The 20,608-nt window shown below is 29.2% G+C and overlaps 1 protein-coding gene across 1 annotated transcript; it reads right to left on the bottom strand.

Moving 5' to 3' along the window:
• Positions 1 to 375: 375 nt before the first annotated feature.
• Positions 376 to 19,270, bottom strand: Gr93a (Gustatory receptor 93a). Its single transcript, XM_065504399.1, has 2 exons — positions 18,209 to 19,270; positions 376 to 531 (listed from the first exon to the last, which is right to left on the bottom strand). Exons 1-2 carry the CDS (start codon positions 19,268 to 19,270, stop codon positions 376 to 378), a joined length of 1,218 nt encoding a protein of 405 aa, XP_065360471.1.
• Between the last annotated feature and the right edge of the window lie 1,338 nt (positions 19,271 to 20,608).

The following is a 20,608-nucleotide window of genomic DNA, read 5'->3' on the forward strand; positions in this document are numbered from 1 at the left end:
TAAATATGGCAATACTATACATTTTATAAGAAAAAGCAACCGCGTTACATAACTTTTTTTGTAAATTTTAACTTTCTAAAAGAAAAAGCGACATAAATGTATATAAAATGTATATTATAAATTATATTGATGTTAATAAAGCAAATAAAAACAAAGAGCTGCTGTGCTGAATTGTTTATTTTATTTTCCATCTGTTTGTGCTTTGGCATTTTATACTTAGGTTTAACTCACCAATGAAGCTCAGTTAAACCTAGATTATATAGCATATAAACAATAAGTGAGAAACACAATTTTTAGTTTAATTTAGGTTTAAGCGAGGAATGTAGATTATCTCTATCCCAGAAACTAGCTCTTAGTATATATGTATATGGATATTTATAATCCACCACTCATTCCGAATTGTATAATTAAGAATAAATACGAAATTATTGCTGATAATATTAAAAGTATAAACTGATTATTCATGGTAAAGAATCCCAAAATTTTGATTTCGAGATTTTCTGCTTTGCGTTGACTGAGAAATTTTTCCACCTGAAAATATAACAAAAAAAAAAAAACGATGTATGAATAATTTATTTTTTTGATTTTATATTAACTACATATGGGTAATTCCATGTCATCGTACGTGACATTTGTACGCCTATAGAGTGGAATAGATTTTCCAAAAATAAGAGTATCTGAAAAAGTATTTGATCTTTTGTTCCATTCAGAGGGTACTTTATTTAAAAAGATAGTACGATCATTCGAAACATTGTTGACCAAGATATCGCATCCAAATTTACGAATCGTGAGACGCGTTATGTTTTCTTTTAATTTCTTACACTAATCCAAATATTTTTTCTCTACAATCCGTCATATTTGAATAAAAACAATCATTGGATGATTTTATAATAAATTAAATTTAATATCGTACGTGACATAACGTACGTGACAGATTGTTCTCTTATAGTAAACCCAATGACAATAATATAAGGTACACTCAGTAGAAAATAAATTCTCAATTATACAATTTGTTACAAGAATTGTATAATTGAGAATTTATTTTCTACTGAGTGTACCTTATATTGTTGTCATGGGTTTTACTATATGAAAATATGAAAAAATATCAAAATCAAAATTGGCAGTTATAGGTGTAAATATTGAAAATTCTCCCTAGCGATTCAGGGTTCTATACAGTCAGAGTCAAAATTTACTTACTTTCAAATTGTCAAAATTTTGTAAGTAATCTCGGCTTTACATCAAATTTGACATCAAAATTTACATCAAAACGGGGTCCCTTCGACTCTACTTGATTGTTCGCACGTAGTGAACTACCACGTAAACCAAAATCTCGGCTGTTCATTTTACTTTCAATGAATACAAAATTGCCAGGTCCTGCAGCTGACATACAGCCCACACCATCAAAGACCCAACACCATGTTTTACGGTGGGACATTTTAAACCGAAATATTGGAAAAGGAAGCATTTCATCTAAGGAGATATAACTGAACATATTGTAAACTCAATGAAAAGGCAATATAAAATAGAGCGTTATCCATCAACTGTATATTAATGGTTGATTGTGGTTTTTAGGTACTTGTTCCATTTTTCACAAATTTTCCATGAAATCAATTTTGATTTTCAGTTTTTTAAAATAATAACTTAATTTTAAGTTTATTTAAACTTACATACATATATATTTCTTTCTCTAATTAACTCATAAATTTAAACGATGGAATTTTTTGATGAACATTTCAGGAACGTCTTATGATATCATTTTTAATATTTTTGGAAAAAAATGTTGTTTTTGACGCGTAGTTTTTCTAAAAATCGCAGTGTGTTTGACCACACGTTGGTACTGTTAAGTGTTTTGAAATCTTTTGATCGGTACAATTTTTTTTAGTTATTTATGTTGTTTATGATATGTATTTTGGAAAGTATATTTGCAATTAATGTTTCAAAGTAGTTAAGGTAGGGTCACACGCGGCAAATATTTGCTCAAAAGACGTGGTCACTCTTAGAAGTATTTTGTAAGATCAAACAGCATGGAATAAAATAAAACTAAATTTTTTGTTTTGAATCATCCTAAGTAAAATAAGTTTTTGAAATAAATAAACGAATTAAAATGTATTTTATTTAGTGGTTACGTCTTTTTCGTCAAATATTTGTCATGTGTGACCCTACCTTTAGACGTAAACCAAGGTTAACATTAGATCGATTGTGTCGTAATTACAAAAAATATTTAATTACCAATGTCACTATCAGTACCAACGTGTGGTGAAACACACGCCGGTATTTACTACCACCTAGCGGCTTGTATATTCACCAGTACGCTGGGTAAATGGCCTTAGGTTCCTTTTTGGAGATTTAGTAACACACGGCAATACATATATCTATATATATATAAAAGAGTAACGTTACTGACTGACTGACTGATTCATCATCGCACAGCCCAAACGACTGAAGCTAAAATCATGAAATTTTAACTGTGGGTTCCTCCCTCCCCAAAACGATCAGATAAGAACGGATTTTTGGAAATTCGAACGTTTAGGGGGTAAAAAGGGTAAAAACGGGTAAATTCGGTAACCTTATATCTTCAAACCTAATAAAGATACAAAAAAAAACTTAAAATTGCATGTTACTCCATTTAAAAAAAAAAGCTGACAGGTGTTTCGTACTTTTTCAAAATTCGAACCTTTTGGGGGAGAAAATGGGTAAAAACTGTATTTTGGTACTTTTTTGGCACCCTATGAATATTTTAAACCAATAAACATAGAAACAAATTTTAAATCGTATTCTTTACTTATCAAAAAATAAAAAATATAAGTTTGGTACTTTTTGGAAATTCAAACCCTTAAGGGATAAAAATTGTGTTTATTTTTGGTACTTTTTCATAAAATATGTTTTTCTATAATTTGACATAGACATACGAATATTTTATTATGATCTCCCACCACGATACAGAATCTTATTTGAATATAATTTTACCACCGCAATGGGGATAAAAAAAGTATCAAAAAAGGTATAAAATCGGGAAAATACATTTTATTTGAAATTATTAAGCCAAATTTAATAGTTTTTTTAACATTGGTTCCTGGATTCATAGACCCCTTTCACACTAGGCAATTTAGTTGCGCAAGTCTCTTGTGTTTGTAGATACCAGAGGTAATGTCGGGTTGAGGAGAAGAAAATTTTGCATGCTGTTTTGTTGTTGGGCAAGAGACTTGCGCAACTAAATTGCCTAGTGTGAAAGGGGTCATACAAAAATTAACTAACAGGGTGGTATTCGAGTGCCAAGGAGTATATTGGACCAAATCCGGGTAAACAGTTTGGTACTTTTTTTAAAACATACTTTTTCTTGGCACATTAACACAGATTTTAATCTTTTGAGACATGTCTATAGCATAAATAATTGTGGCAAGGAGAAAAGGTAAATTGGTACTTTTCTCATAATGGTACTTTTTTAATATTTTAAATTATTTCACTTATCGACATTTAAGTTAGCTGATATGTATCTGAGTGAAGTTAGTGTTGGGAATAGGGGATAATATTTAGGTACCAAAATGTGAGAACTGAACTATAGGTACTTTTTTATTCTTCTAATGGTACTTTTTGAATTTTCTATAATAATGGACCTATAAATATGAAATTAAGCATTTGTGGTCCTAAGTGAGAGTGATTTCTAGGGGGAGACTTGGTACTTTTTCTTTATTCGAATGGTACTTTTTGTAATTTCTTCACTAATGAACCTAGAAACATGAAATAAAGCTTACATGGGCCCGAGTTGGTGGGAATTCACAAGTGGCTGCTTTTTGGTACTTTTTCTATATTCTAATGGTACTTTTTGAATTTTCTATAATAATGCACCTAGAAATATGAAATTAAGCGCATAGGTCCTAAGTGAGTGAAAATTCAAGCGGATACTTTATGGTACTTTTTCTTTATTATAATGGTACTTTTTTTAATTTTCTATAACAATGGACTTGGAAACATGAAATTAAGCATACATGGTCCTAAGTCAGTGAGAATTCTAGGGGGAGACTTTTGGTACTTTTTACTTATTCGAATGGTACTTTTTGTAATTTCTTCACCAATAAACCTTATAAACATGAAATAAAGCTTATATGGACCCGAGTGAGTGAGAAACAACAAGTGTGGGCTTTTTAGTACTTTTTTCTATATTCTAATGGTACTTTTTTGAATTTTCTATAACAATGAACTTAGAAACATGAAATTAAGCATATATGGTCCTAAGTGAGTTATAATTCTAGGGGGAGACTTTTTAATACTTTGTCTTTAAGCGTATATGGTCATGAGTGAGAATTCAAGGGGGTTATTTTTGCTGCATTTTCTTTATTCGAATGGTACTTTTTGTATTCTCTTTGAATGAACATCTAAACATGAAATAAATCTTATATGGACCTAAGCGAAAGGAAATCTACAAGTGGGGACTTTATTGTAATTTTTTATTATTCTAATGCAAAATTAAAATAAATAGGAATCAGATGGAATAGGATGATTAGATATTTTGAAAATTGTGTACAAACGTTATTTGCTAATTAAATAATTTGATAATTTAAGATGTTTCATGCTTAGAGATGCCAAACGGTTAATCCCGTTCCCGAAAATCCCGGGGTTTTCGGGATTTCTTAAATCCCGAAGCCCGGAATTTTTTAATTTTAAATACCGGGATTTTCGGGATTTTTTAAATTCCGTTTTTCATCAATAAATAGGGGAAATTTTAAAAACTGAAAACATTAGCGTAAGTTTTTTAAAAAATATAGTTTTTCACGAGTCACATCCACGTGATTATAGAAGTTTTTGGTTTTACACGCTGAAGTACTTCTTTTTGTTCACACAAAACGCTATTGATGTAATAAAAAAATCTTTAACAATATTTGTTCAAATTAAACAGAATTCTGTTTTTGACCATATATATACTCGTATATATATTTTTCCTTTATTTAGAATGGACTCTGTAGATCAAGTGATATATCCACAATGTATAGAAGTTCCCACAACCATTAATTCTTCCATTCCCAATGAACTCCAACTCTCCTTTCCAAATATTGATAATCCAATGATTGACCTTTTTAACCCTATATCTACCCCTATGGAAGAACAATCCAGAATAGAATATTATAGTGAACAGCAAACCCAAACTGAGTAAGGGCATACTATTGTATAAATTGGTATAATTGTAATGTTTTTTAATCGCAATTGATGGTATGCATCTAGCCCTGTAAAATTTGCAGAGAAAAGTGAAAAGTATTTGGAAAAAATTCGCGAACTTGAAACAGAAAACAAAGACTTAAAACTACAGCTCGCTCAAGCAAATAAAGCAATTGACGCCATGAGAACCATTTTTACAGAGGGCCAAATTAGGAAATTAAAATCTCCGGGAACAATCCAGTGGCAGTGGACCGATATTTCCAATGCAATATGTTTGCACGCGTCTGGACCAAGGGCCTATAATCACCTATATAAAAAAGGGTTTCCACTACCTCATGTGTCCACTTTACAATGTTGGTGTCGAAAAATAGACTTAAATGAAGGCATTTTATATACTTCAATTGACTTCATGCGTCAAGCCACTGATATGTCAATTGAAGATAAGATTTGTGTGCTAGTATTCGACGAAATGAAGGTAGCGGAAACCTACGAATACGACTCAATAGGTGATGTTGTCAGAAAACCTGCAAATTATGTTCAAGTCGTTATTGCTCGAGGTCTAAAAAAATCGTGGAAGCAACGGATTTTACAACTACGACTGCAAAATGACCAAGGAGATTCTGTCAAACATAATTTGTGCCCTAAGCAAGGCTGGTTTTCAAGTGGTGGCGATGGTATGTGATATGGGCCCAACTAATCGTAAGTTGTGGAATGATTTAGGTGTATCTGTAGGTAAGTATTACTACACCGTAAACCACATATACATAAATACATACATACACTACACATGACTTTAATGCTATAACAGTCATTCTTGTCTATTTGGACCAACATAAGCACGAAGAAAAAAGATTTAAAACTCTGGTTTCCTGAAAAACACATGGTAATTAATATTGCACATAACTAACACAAATAACACTCTGCTACAAAATAACACTTTTTGTCAGAACTTGAAAAGCGACCTAATGGGGGCTGTAGGCCTAGGTGAGGACATACTAAATCCGTTTTCAAAGATTTTGAAACACACTCAAAATTTTGAGTTATTTTTAAAAAACTGATTTAGGGTAGGTCGTAGTACTTTAGTACCTCTCACTCACACATTTTTAGACCGATTTCAAAATTTTAAACAATTATGGATAGGCAATTAAACTTTCATAAAATATATGCATAAACTGACGGAGTTACAGGTCGATAAGTTGGGGAACATCACTGAAAACGGTTTTTTTTAGAATAACTTCTGAATTTGAGGGTGTTTCTGAAATTGTTTGACACAATTTTTAATGTACTCAGCAAGACCTATAACCCACGCTGGGTCGTTAACCAAGTTTTTTTTTCCATCGTAGCGCTGTGTAATTATCATTAGTTATTATGTTTTTGATACTAATTATACATTTTGTTTCAAGAAAAACCATGGTTTCCTAATCCTGAAAATCCCAATGACAAGATATTTACTTTCTGTGATCCACCACACCTGTTAAAATTAATAAGGAATCATTATTTAGATACAGGCTTAGTTTATAAGAACCAACTGTTAACATCTCGAACGATCCTTGATTTGTTAACATACACTAATAAGTCCGATGTATCTATTACATTTAAACTGACCGACGAACATATTTCGGTCAAAGGAGCAGGTACATCAATATTTCATTTAACAATAAATAAATGTGTATATAATTGTATCTACAAAATCCACAGGATGACAAAAAGTAAAGCTAGCAGCGCAGCTGTTTTCTAATACCACTGCCAACACAGAAAAAATTGTGTCCAAAATCCGTGTAACAACTTTAGTTGTTAATTAGCAATTTCTATATTGAAACACGCTTAATTAATACAATTAAGAAGGATGTTGATATAACAATTATCAAAAAAAAAATTCAATAAATTGAATTGATTATTAGTTTTGCCAAATTTGTGTTAAAATTTTAATATTTTGCATAAGAATTTAAATTGTTAAATTTGTTTTAAGATTTAAAAAATTTTTTTATTAATAAAGCCAAAATATTTGTAAATTTTAAACATTTTGGTTTATCTTTTAATTATTTAAAAAAAAAACATTTGTTACAATATAAAAATAAAGAAGTTACCATCAACATTGTTAATATAACAATCTTCAACCTTTTTTTTTCAATTAAAAATGTTGACAAATAGTTTTGTTAAAAATCTCAATGAATTTCTAACGGAATGCAAGACACGTATAAAAAAATGTAAAAAACAAGAACAATGTTTAAATTCGTTACAAAACCACATATTAAAGAACTTAGCAACAATATATGTTTGCAAATCTAATATGTGCTCTATATGCAGCCTATATACACACATACATAAAAGAAGTAATGTTTAACTGACATTATTACAGAACAAAACGAAACAAGATTTGAAAAACAAAGAAAAAAGAAGGGAACAACATCTTCAGTTTTGTTTGATCTATGCGACAGTAAAGAAGTCAAGTGTTTTGTAAGAATTAAAGTGTTTTTTATATAAAGTGATTATTTACATTAAATTGGTGTTGAAACAATATTTTAAATAAAATATTTAAAAAAAATGGTAAATTGTATTAATTGTTTTTTGTGTGATAAATTGTTTATTTGCCCAAATAGATGAAAGTGATGAACACGGTAAATTAAAACAAAAATTAAAATAAACCTGAAAAGTAATATTTTCTTTATTTACAGATCCGGAATCCGATTGGAAACAGTGTTTGAACCTTTTAAAAATTGGAAACTAATCACCGGAGGAATTTGACCTCTACTGGAGAAAATGTGCTTACTACAGATTTAAACAAATGAAAGAGAAGAAAAGTACATTGGAAATATTGAACGAGTGGCCGGAATATAAATAGTCATCAGGATTTCAATTAGTAAGTATTTTTATTGATTAGTAGATGTAGTTATTAATATTTATAATTCATTTATTTTTTTATAGATATCAATAGACTTTCAACTAAAGTTTCCAAAGGCTAAAGAATTGAAAACCAAATGAGCAGATTACGGGGGAAAATTGTTTAGTTTGTTGCGGAATAAAGTCGTTAACTCGACTGCTTCAGCTATACTCAAAAAGTTAGAAGGCTGTAACGAAGGTAAATGTATAATTTATATAATATTAATTATTTTATTTTTATTCAGTTCCCTTTCCTTTTAATTTTAGACACAAAAATATTTGGAACGTTTTGGTTTCTTCATCATATATTTCCACCGCCATTAAGTGTAATAACGGAACCTAATGGGGCCAAACAACGTAAAAAATTGTCGATTCTCAAGAATCATTTGCTATAATGGGCAAAAGTTCCGAAGAGCTGGAAACAAAATTGAATTTGATGAAGCTGCAGTCAATAAGTATACAGCCATTACTTTTAGTGTTAGGTGATTTAGAAGATATTAAAAATATTTCGATATATTTTGATGGAATAAGGTATCCCATGATGACTACCTTAACTGCTGTAGATATTTTATACAAAATAATGTTTGTTTTTAATCTAGAGTTTCCAAAACAATCAGAAATATTTTACACTTTTATTCAAATATTCTTTTTTGAAATGCCCACAGCCAAAAAAAATTTAAAACTTGCAAGTTTTATAAAATGTTAATGTCTTTTTACATCAAATTTATGTATAAAATAATTTTTTTTTGAATTAACTCTTTACTTTAACTAATGATATACATATAATTTTTAAAATTATCATTTGTAATCAAATTAATTAGTTATAAAACCCTATTGCATTTCTCTGTATAATTTTATTTATATAAAATCATTTTTTATTATTGAAATATGTATATATCTTTATAAGAATAAAAAATACCATAATTTAATATCAAAAACAGCGTTTTTTTAATTAAAAATAGAATAAAAAAACAATAAAATTTATTGTTAAAAAATAAAAATTGTTTTGGTTAATAAATTTCATTGAAAATATCAGCTATAATAAAAAAAAATTTTTGAATTTGTTTGTAATAGTAACAAAATTATTTGTTACCGTAACAACCAATTTAATTAAATAATTAACATTATTTAGACAATATATTTAATTAAAATGTGTGTGAAATTTAACAAAATATTTTATTACTATAATAACCAATTTTATTGAAAATATTTTTCAGATTTAACAATTGGTTTGTTCAAAAAAACAATAATTTTAATTCAAAACATATTTAAATTCGACAATCACATTTATTAAAAATATATTTTGTTTTTAACAATTTCATCAGTTAATAAAGCAAAAATATTAATTGAAAAAAAAATAAGTTAATTTTTTATAAAAAATACTAAATCCCGTGGTTATATTCACAAAAATTGTTGTTGGCTCAAAAACAAACAAATTTTTAATTGTATATGCAAAAAATTAATTGTATTTACAATCCATTTTTTTCTGTGAATGCCATTAGACGGTGTTACTCCTTAGGTAATGTCCTCTGCAATGCAATTCTAACAGCTGACTTCGTTCAGTTAGTGAACGACTGGTTCGATATTCTTAATTCGTCACTAAATACATTTGGATACCCTGGAAAGGTTAATAATCTTCTGTTTCAGTAAGACCATATTCTACAACATATTTTAATCCATTAAGGAACCATACGGAAACGCATTAGAAAATCAACAACTCAAGTTGACACAAATGAACGAGCTTATGTCAGTTCCACTAGTTCCTGGGAAAAAGAAATTGGAGTTTTTTCAAAAGGGTGTTTTAATATCCAACAAAGCTTTGGTGATGCTTTACGAATACGTCGCCCAGAAGTTCAAAATGTCATATGTGGTAACCAGTCGTCTAAATCAAGATGTATTGGAACACTTTTTTGGCGCCATACGTAGTAAAGGTGGTTTAAATGATCACCCTTCTCCAAAGGAATTTAAATACAGGCTACGAAAATACATTTTGGGTGTGTTTAAAATAGTATATCCTTTTTGTAAATTTTAAAAATATTTAATTTTTTTTTTAGCTAGAAACACAGAGTACCTAAATGGAACTGGTAATGTCCAAAGTGATAATACCGAGTGGCTCACTTCCACAAATCAAACCATAAACGTTGTACGCGATGCGGAAAATATGGACCTGCTCATGTTTGATGATTTCCAAGAACAGGATGCAGAAAATACTCATGATCTCGATGACCTAGATGTGGCGAATTTTGATGACATTGGTGCCCTTCAAGAGTATGCTTTAGAATATATATCTGGATATATTATTAGAAAGCTTAATCTTGAAGGTTACGAATGCCATCAAAATTCATTTACATGGGTTGACCAGGTGTCAAGAGGTTCCCTAAAAAAGCCGGCAATTCACTTTATGGCAAACGTGAAGAAGTTAGAATGTGTATTCCACAAAATAAATGGCATGGAAATATCACACTGCCGGAAACTTCATGAACACTTGGTCAGGGAAAGCACACATGTAGAACTACCCGAAAACATAAAGAAATTTTTCTTCAAATGCAGAATACATTTTCGCGTAAGGCATTTAAATAGACGTCTGAAGGTCCAAAAGGCTAAACAACGGATCATGGGCTACAAAAAAATGTTGAAAATAAATTTGTAAATTCTTTTATTAACAAAAAGTAAGTTCTGTAATTAATTAATTAAAAATTAATACTTAATCCTAATTATTTTCTTTTCTCAAGTGCAATTACTATATGTACTTTCAAAAAACTCTACTCGACAATAATAAAACTTCTTAACATACATAATGGTATGTATGTGTGTATATACATGTGTATATATTTATTTGCTAATGTTTTACAACTATAATTTTAAACTAATAAAAACATTCTTTTAGAACAATAGATGAAATTCCTAAGAGTCTACAAAGCAAACTTCATGACTACAAAAAGTACTACGTGTGTAGTACAAAATGTCGCATATCGCTACATATGTCGATGTACCACAAAAGGGACACATACAAATAAACAAAATTTAAAGTATTTAATCCTTATTTAATTTGATAACAATTCTTATTAGAAACTAAAATTATTCATTAAAAACTAAAGTATCTTTTCCTATTTTGCTTATTATATTTGCAGACGGATATTAAAGTTACTAATGCTTAACAATCCAACAACATTTCGCATTCAATTGTAACCACATCGTGGAGTATATTAAGAATGCATTCAATTTTATTAAATATAATACAAAAAATAATAAATTAGTAAACCTTAAAAACAATAAAAGCAATAGTACTGTAAGCTTCTATAAATAATATGTTTGTCTTATATAATTTTAGGTACAAAGTTAAAAAAGTGAAGGAAAAATGTTCTATACCGACGTAATCAATATACATATCCATATAACTCGACCGTTAAAGCTGAATATAATTTAATATACTTAAATACTCCTGTATACCTATGTATCTACTTATATTTTCCAACTAATAAAATCATTTAGTTTAATTAATTTAAATATGTATATTGTTATATTTATTTAAGAATTATATAAAGTAGGATGCTAAATCATTGGTAGATAAATACATCATCATAATACATTAAAATACGGAACAAGTTAGAACGTTATATTCGGCTGTGCCAAATCGTTAATACATAAATCTTGAATTACACAAATTCCACTCTATAAAGTTAATAGTGTTTATAGTATAAACATTCAAACTCATACACACGAAATTCACACAGCGTTACAGCAAACAACAACAATAATATCTGCAAAAACAAAATAAGCTATATTAGTATTTGTTTGTTGAAAATACATAAAATTTTTTCAAGATTGACTCTCATTTTACTGATTTTCAATACCTACCAAACTCCTTACAAGAATTTGGTTGTGTATTTTGGATTTGCCAGTATTTTACACATACAGCTTAATGCTTAAATCTCCTTTCGCGAATTAGGTTGTGTATTTTGTCAAACTCCTTACAAGAACTATGTTGTGTATTTTGGATTCGCGAGTATTTTACACATGCAGCTAAATGCTGATTTTCAATACCAAAATCTTTTCACGAATTAGGTTGTGTATTTTGGACTTGTAAGTACATATTTTAAACAGACAGACAAAGCTAAATGCTGATTTTCATTACATCTCCTTGCAAGAATTAGTTTATGTATTTTGGACATGCTAAGGTTTTACACAAACAGATGGACACTGTTAAATGGATAGTTTAAAAGTTATATTGTAATCACTAAGATTTTTATTCCCGTTCGACGTATTTATAAAAAATTACCAGTAATTTATTTATTTATTTTTTAATTTTTCTGTTTTGACATTCTCAATCTCTTGACAAATAACAAATATTGTCTTTGTTGTATTTGTTGCCGAGACGCTCTCACCTGATTAATACGCCTTGGCTTATATGAATTCTTAATTTTTTTTTATAATAAGTTTTTTTTTTATATTTTTTTTTTTTATTTTTTATTATATTATAATTGTTAATTGCCTGCAAGGATAATTTTCCATAGGCTAAAAAAAAGTCTTTCTATTTTTGGTCAATAGTTTTTTCTGTTTGTAGGAGATTTCTATATGAATATTTTTAATTGAGTACAATTTAACAACTTCAGTAAAATCTTGAAATAAAATGTTTGAATTTATGTTGAAAATACTCAGTTTTTCAAATTTGTTATTTTTTATTACATACATAGTAGAGTATTCAATCGGTGAACCGATTAATTTGTGTCGGTTAACCGATTAACCGAAATTTCTTTTATTTGCACTTAAACATATTTTTTTTGTTTTTAATTTTCCATTTTAATTCAAATACAAATGTCAAAGAAAAACAGCATATTTTTTTCGAACATTCAAGATATATGTTTAGTGAGTATAATAACTGATATATTTAATTTACATGTAATTGTCGGATGAGAACATAATAATAGACGAAACTGGAGACACTACTTGCTTTAGTCTCAAAAGTGCATTAACATAGACATCAGAAGAACTGTTTCTTTATTATTCAATTTTCTGATATTGCTACACGAGGTAGCCGCCAAAAAATTTTATGAAAATTGAATACCTAAATAATAAGACAAATCAACGAAAACCAACGAAATCTACGAAGAATAAAAATAAAATAAAAAAAAAAACAACAACATAGTCTAACACAAGGCATATTTAACCAGGTGGCAGCGTAACGCCAGCTGACTATTTTTTGCTCTACTCGTGTTTTGCCTTGTGAAATGTCAAAAGCTTGTTTACAAAAAATTTTAAATTTGTTATAAGATTAAAAAGATTATTTTATATTTAAAAAAGTGAGTATTTGTCACCGCTTTATGTGTATAAAATATTTAAAAGTGTTAAAAAAAACTATTTCATTTATAAAAGTGCGTTTTTGTGAATTTTTTTTTGGACACTTTACACGGTTTTGCACAAACAAAAGTGATTATTGTTCTTGTATTGTTGTAATTGTTGTAGTTACGCTGCCACCTTGTTAATACATCTTGGTCTAACATATTTCTGTGGGGAAGACACTACAGTCAACTCTATGTAAGTCAAGATATTAATTATTTCATTATTTCATAGAAAGAACAATAGTATCCATTTTAAAACCTAAAGTGAAAAGTGTGAAATTATTTACCAATTGCATGTATCATTGTTGCTGGATATTGTATTCATCCTTGTTTCCCCTCATTATATATTCCCCATTTGTTCTATCCCAAAGTAAATTAATAAAGTAGCGACAGTACTACAACAAATACAACATTTACAAAAACCACAAGCAATTTTGTTTTTGGTTTAAGGTCTGAGCTGTCAAAGTTGCCTGTTGTTGTTTTTGCTTTTGGGCTTGTTGTATTTTTCGCCACAACAACCACAAGTGAATTGACAGATTAGACCAAAGTAAAAAAAATAGTCAGCTGTTCTACTGAGTCTACTTTATTAATTTACTTTGTTCTATCCTTTACCTTCTTTTGAAGTCAGCCAAAAAAGGTATATCAAAATTAGTTCAATAAAATTTCCTTATCCAAAATCCTAATTTCTTGTTTTTCATTTGTTTCATTTTCATAACTTATACATTTTCTACTGGGGTTCATAGAATTTTTTTTGTTCTAAAATTTTAAAATAGAGATATGTATGTATTTTTGTATTGTTGCATTAAAAACAGTACAAAGTGTGAATAAAACAGTACAATTAAAAAAATCAGTACATGTACTGTTAAAACCATTACGTCTGGCACCCCTAATTACAATGCTATTAAGGCAAGTACCTTTTGTAATTGAAAGAATACTTTTGTATAAAAAATTCTGGAGGAAAAACCTTCCATTTTCATTTAACTAATTTATAATTTTATGGCACTAAGATCAACAACTTCACTTACAACACCATAATACCAACTTTAAACTAACATGTAAATATATATTAATTTTGATTTTCATGTAGAAACAAGAAAGAAACGGCACTTTATTTATGTTTAGTCTATTGAAAAATAAAAACAAGATTTAAATAGAAGCTGACTATCTGCTTAAATCGTAATCGAAGTTATAATTATCGCATGATGTGTTGGATTACACATAGATTATACTCTAAGTACGTATATTGCGCGCTTAGAATAAAATCCTGACGTTATCAATTATTATCTAGGTACTGTACTAAAGGGCTACACAACAGTGGTGTTAGGTGTGACGATTTTACTTCATTTTGACTATTTTTTTGAGTAAATTTAGTGATTTGACGTTTGACGATTTCTTTTGTAAATTCTCTAACATGCCGACGATTTTTCCACTTAAATTTTATTTTAGAAATTAAAATAAATCTTATATATAAATAGGCTACACGTTTTTTTGTGGTACACTTTTAAGTATGTTATTGTCCACCAATATTGATGAAACATATATGGTTTAAAAGGTTTTTGTCTGTAAATTTGCACAATATAAAAAAATTCTTTCCATAGACTTGGTAAAAAGCGTTTTAAAACTGGTCGAATTTCGACCACCAGGCGATCCTAGTATACATAAAAAAAGAGAGGCAGTATGAATTAATTCATTATCGGAATGGTTTAATTTGATATCGAAAATGGAATTAAGAATTAATTCTATGCAAGTTATTTCGATTTTAATATTTTCTTTCCGAATTTATGTGATTTTGTAAATCTTTAAAGCCTTCGATAAAGTCTGGCACTTTGGACTTATACACAAAATTACTAGATTACTACCTGCGAATGTACATAAACTGCTTAAAAATTACATACAAGAATGTATTCACGCTACATTTACTCTAAGACGAGAAAGTTGTCCTTCCATACGGATAAATAATATCTAAATTCCAGAACAGAGCCATGTGAGATATCTCGGTATCCATCTTGATCTTGGAATACAAAGTGCTTTTGTACAAAACAATTATAAAACCGGACTAGAGCTTAAAAGAAATATAGAAAATCTAACAATTAGTCAAGAAGTCTATGCCAGGAAGCTACTGGATAAGTTTAATAATGGGTCGATTATGGATGGCAACCGAACTTCAGTTGCATTGTCAGTTGCCTAAATGGTATTACAGATGGCAACTGGCAGCATCAACTTTGTGGTTGCCCTCTGGCAACTGAAGTTCGGTTGCCATCCATAATCGACCCATAAGTCAAATTGTAAATTTTTCAATACCGAACTTTCAGAGTCTGGGGAAGAAAAAGAAGAATCAAGAGAAAGCTAATTTTCTTATAGACAAGCAATTGGCGGTATAATGTATTTGATACTAGGAACTAGACCCAGTTTAGCATACAACATTGGACTTTTATCCAGAACTTTAGAAAATCCGTCACACACAGACATGATACGTGTTAAAAGAGTGTTCAGATATATCGTTTGGACTATCAATTATGGAATTAGCTATAATATCCTCTTCCACCAAAGTCTGTCTACTTTGGTGGAGGTATGAAAACTGGAATATCAACTTCTGGAGTTGTTATAAACTGAAGCCGAAGTAGTTGCAGCAACAGAAACAACCAACGAAATAATTTGGTGAGTGCTGAAGCCACATAGATACATACTTCAGCCGCAGTTAGACTTGCACAAAATCCCGAATATCATCCGTGAAAAAGTAGTCGAAAGGAAAAAAGAAGTTAATCAAATTGTATCTCAAGAACAACTTGCAGATATCACGACGAAACATTTCAACCCCAACAACGCAAATATCTTCGACAGAAATTAGGACTAAACATCAAGGGGAAGTGTTGAAGTTAATTATGTTATGTATGTATGTATGTATGTATGTATGTATGTATGTATGTATGTATGTATGTATGTATGTATGTATGTATGTATGTATGTATGTATGTATGTATGTATGTATGTATGTATGTATGTATGTATGTATGTATGTATGTATGTATGTATGTATGTATGTATGTATGTATGTATGTATGTATGTATGTATGTATGTATGTATGTATGTATGTATGTATGTATGTATGTATGTATGTATGTATGTATGTATGTATGTATGTATGTATGTATGTATGTATGTATGTATGTATGTATGTATGTATGTATGTATGTATGTATGTATGTATGTATGTATGTATGTATGTATGTATGTATGTATGTATGTATGTATGTATGTATGTATGTATGTATGTATGTATGTATGTATGTATGTATGTATGTATGTATGTATGTATGTATGTATGTATGTATGTATGTATGTATGTATGTATGTATGTATGTATGTATGTATGTATGTATGTATGTATGTATGTATGTATGTATGTATGTATGTATGTATGTATGTATGTATGTATGTATGTATGTATGTATGTATGTATGTATGTATGTATGTATGTATGTATGTATGTATGTATGTATGTATGTATGTATGTATGTATGTATGTATGTATGTATGTATGTATGTATGTATGTATGTATGTATGTATGTATGTATGTATGTATGTATGTATGTATGTATGTATGTATGTATGTATGTATGTATGTATGTATGTATGTATGTATGTATGTATGTATGTATGTATGTATGTATGTATGTATGTATGTATGTATGTATGTATGTATGTATGTATGTATGTATGTATGTATGTATGTATGTATGTATGTATGTATGTATGTATGTATGTATGTATGTATGTATGTATGTATGTATGTATGTATGTATGTATGTATGTATGTATGTATGTATGTATGTATGTATGTATGTATGTATGTATGTATGTATGTATGTATGTATGTATGTATGTATGTATGTATGTATGTATGTATGTATGTATGTATGTATGTATGTATGTATGTATGTATGTATGTATGTATGTATGTATGTATGTATGTATGTATGTATGTATGTATGTATGTATGTATGTATGTATGTATGTATGTATGTATGTATGTATGTATGTATGTATGTATGTATGTATGTATGTATGTATGTATGTATGTATGTATGTATGTATGTATGTATGTATGTATGTATGTATGTATGTATGTATGTATGTATGTATGTATGTATGTATGTATGTATGTATGTATGTATGTATGTATGTATGTATGTATGTATGTATGTATGTATGTATGTATGTATGTATGTATGTATGTATGTATGTATGTATGTATGTATGTATGTATGTATGTATGTATGTATGTATGTATGTATGTATGTATGTATGTATGTATGTATGTATGTATGTATGTATGTATGTATGTATGTATGTATGTATGTATGTATGTATGTATGTATGTATGTATGTATGTATGTATGTATGTATGTATGTATGTATGTATGTATGTATGTATGTACGTATGTATGTATGTATGTATGTATGTATGTATGTATGTATGTATGTATGTATGTATGTATGTATGTATGTATGTATGTATGTATGTATGTATGTATGTATGTATGTATGTATGTATGTATGTATGTATGTATGTATGTATGTATGTATGTATGTATGTATGTATGTATGCATGTATGTATGTATGTATGTATGTATGTATGTATGTATGCATGTATGTATGTATGTATGTATGTATGTATGTATGTATGTATGTATATTAACATTGATTTATATTGTACTTTTTTGTACTATGTCGCCTAATAATGTTCACTACATAAAAACAAATACACTTTTCTGTAAGTCGGTCTACTGTACATAAAACAATATCAATAAATATGTATAAATTTTTACACTTACACTGGTATCCCATCGCATGTCAATGTCTGAACAGACGACATCAAGATTAAGTTGATTGGGTATCTCCGATTTGTTCACAACATGATTGGCACACATTATGATCAAAGCCAGGTTTGAAATTTTTACTACGACCATAAATATTTTAATAATATCAACATAGCCAGTACGAATATATTGCCAAATACAGTGATTTAGCAGCAGAAAAATCACCATAAAATTGTAATATATGTAATACAGAACATGCCATTGAAAAATATCTACGAATTCCTTGGTGACCTTGTATATGCAGCTATACATTTGAGAAATACTGTCCAACTTGTCTGAATAGTCACACACCAACCTAATGCGATGATATGTTGTCAGAGAAGAGCCAAACTTGTTTCCAGGTTCTATATTTTTCATATTAGTTATAATTGTTTGCAAATAGTTACCCAAGTCTCCATACATAAGTGCTACTATCATAAAACCTATAAAACAGGCATCTAATACAAACATAGAACTTAGCCACAAAAAAACTCCAATGACGATACTAAACCATTTGTTTAAATTCGATGATTCAACATTGAGAAGGGTGGGCAGTTCATTGATGTAACCCAATATAGTAATGCAACCTTTCAGACAAGTTAATATCAGAAACTGCGTACAAAACAATTTATTTTTATTTGTTATTTCAGTTATTCCTTTGTTTAATCGTATAAATCGATTAATCATTTCAATTAATTTGACATCATTGCGTGCTCTCAATATGAGCAGAGCAGTGCTAAAAACCGCCACTGAAATTATTTGCTGTACCGAAAATAAACGAAGAACATTACTTGGAGTTGTTTGCAAGTCAAAGTATACTGATGGAATAACGTCCCAATATGCTATTATTATTATCATACGGACAATCGTCTTTCCTATCCGCATCCACTTGTTGACAGGATATACAATAATTTTCTTGCGATCTAAGCGACAATCGATTATATCCAGGACTCGAGCATATTCAAACATACTAAGCAGTATCCAATGGGAATATTGTTCTATACGTTTCACCTTTTGCTTGGTTCCATTTTCTCCCATTATGCACAAAAGTGTTTATAACTTTATTCGCGCTCTTTTGGCTGTCGACTGATTAGTTGACTGGATATCTACTGGCAACTCCTCCTGTCAAGGACATACATGTACAATAGTTCTTAATCATTTTTATTTATAAATACTCTTATGTATTAGGATGAGCCCACAAAAAGTGTTGAAACTAACAATGGCCTAGTATAAACATAGGTAAGTTAAGTAAGTGGTTTTTTATTTATTATTTATGTATTTGTTGTATATTAAGAAAGGTTGGCTACCGTTACCGCTAACTCACCGGTTTGATTTTTAACGATTTTAAACGATTTTAAACGAATGTATTTGATGTTGACTTTCAACACCATTCGCATTCACAAAGAAACTGTAATTACTATTCGCAACTTCCCTATTTATTATCACTGAAAAGGTTCCGCGAACGCAAGGAATGTGGTTTGTGTGAAGAAAAATTAAAAAAAATATTTCGAAAGTTGTTTTATAACACTATGCAACAAATGAAGACTTTTGGAAAAACACAAGATCATAACAGTATAGGTTCGATTCTACTACCAAAGGGTAGTAAAATCCTATACTCAGTTTGTCCATTTTGGTGACCGATTTTTTTTATGGGCCCCCAAAGTTACTGAAAATCAGTGGGGCCTCTAAAAAAGGTGTCATCAGTTTTTGGTTAACAGCTAATTCAGACTTTGTGATACGGCTTAACTTTATATGACAATAATATAGCTAATAGTCCGCCAAATAAATTTTGTTAAAATTTTTTTTCCCAAAAAATAGTTTTACTACCCATTGGTAGTAGAGTCGAACCTATATACTGTGGCACAGTGTAATTGATAAAATCGATAGATTAAATTTGAATTAGCTAATGTCCTTACATGAGTAATAATGCCCTTACTCATTGGAAATCATTGAACATTGGAAAGTTGTATTAATCTTCAATTTTCTTAGAAAACTAATCTCAATGCTTATTAGATCCAAAGTATTCAAAGAGATTAATGTGCATTTCTACATATAGAAATAAAATTTATTATAGGAAGTTATATTGTTGGCGTAGCGACGATATGTTGACGATATCAGTGCAAGGTCTTTGACATTCGAACTTTTACTGTAATTTGTTGCAAAAATAATAAAAAGTTATTTAATATTTGTTATTTTTGATATGATATCTGGCCTAAGCAACCAGTGAAACCAGCGCATAGGAGCAAGCTTATCCCAGTGATTTTATCAATAATTGGGAAATTTAGCACAATTCTTACTAAAATATTAATTTTGTATTCCCATATAACTTCTTGTTATTTAAAATAATTAGTTGAAATTAATACGTACATATGTATA

This window comes from Calliphora vicina, chromosome 1, assembly GCF_958450345.1.
Source record: "Calliphora vicina chromosome 1, idCalVici1.1, whole genome shotgun sequence".
In the NCBI taxonomy this organism is placed as follows: domain Eukaryota; kingdom Metazoa; phylum Arthropoda; class Insecta; order Diptera; family Calliphoridae; genus Calliphora; species Calliphora vicina.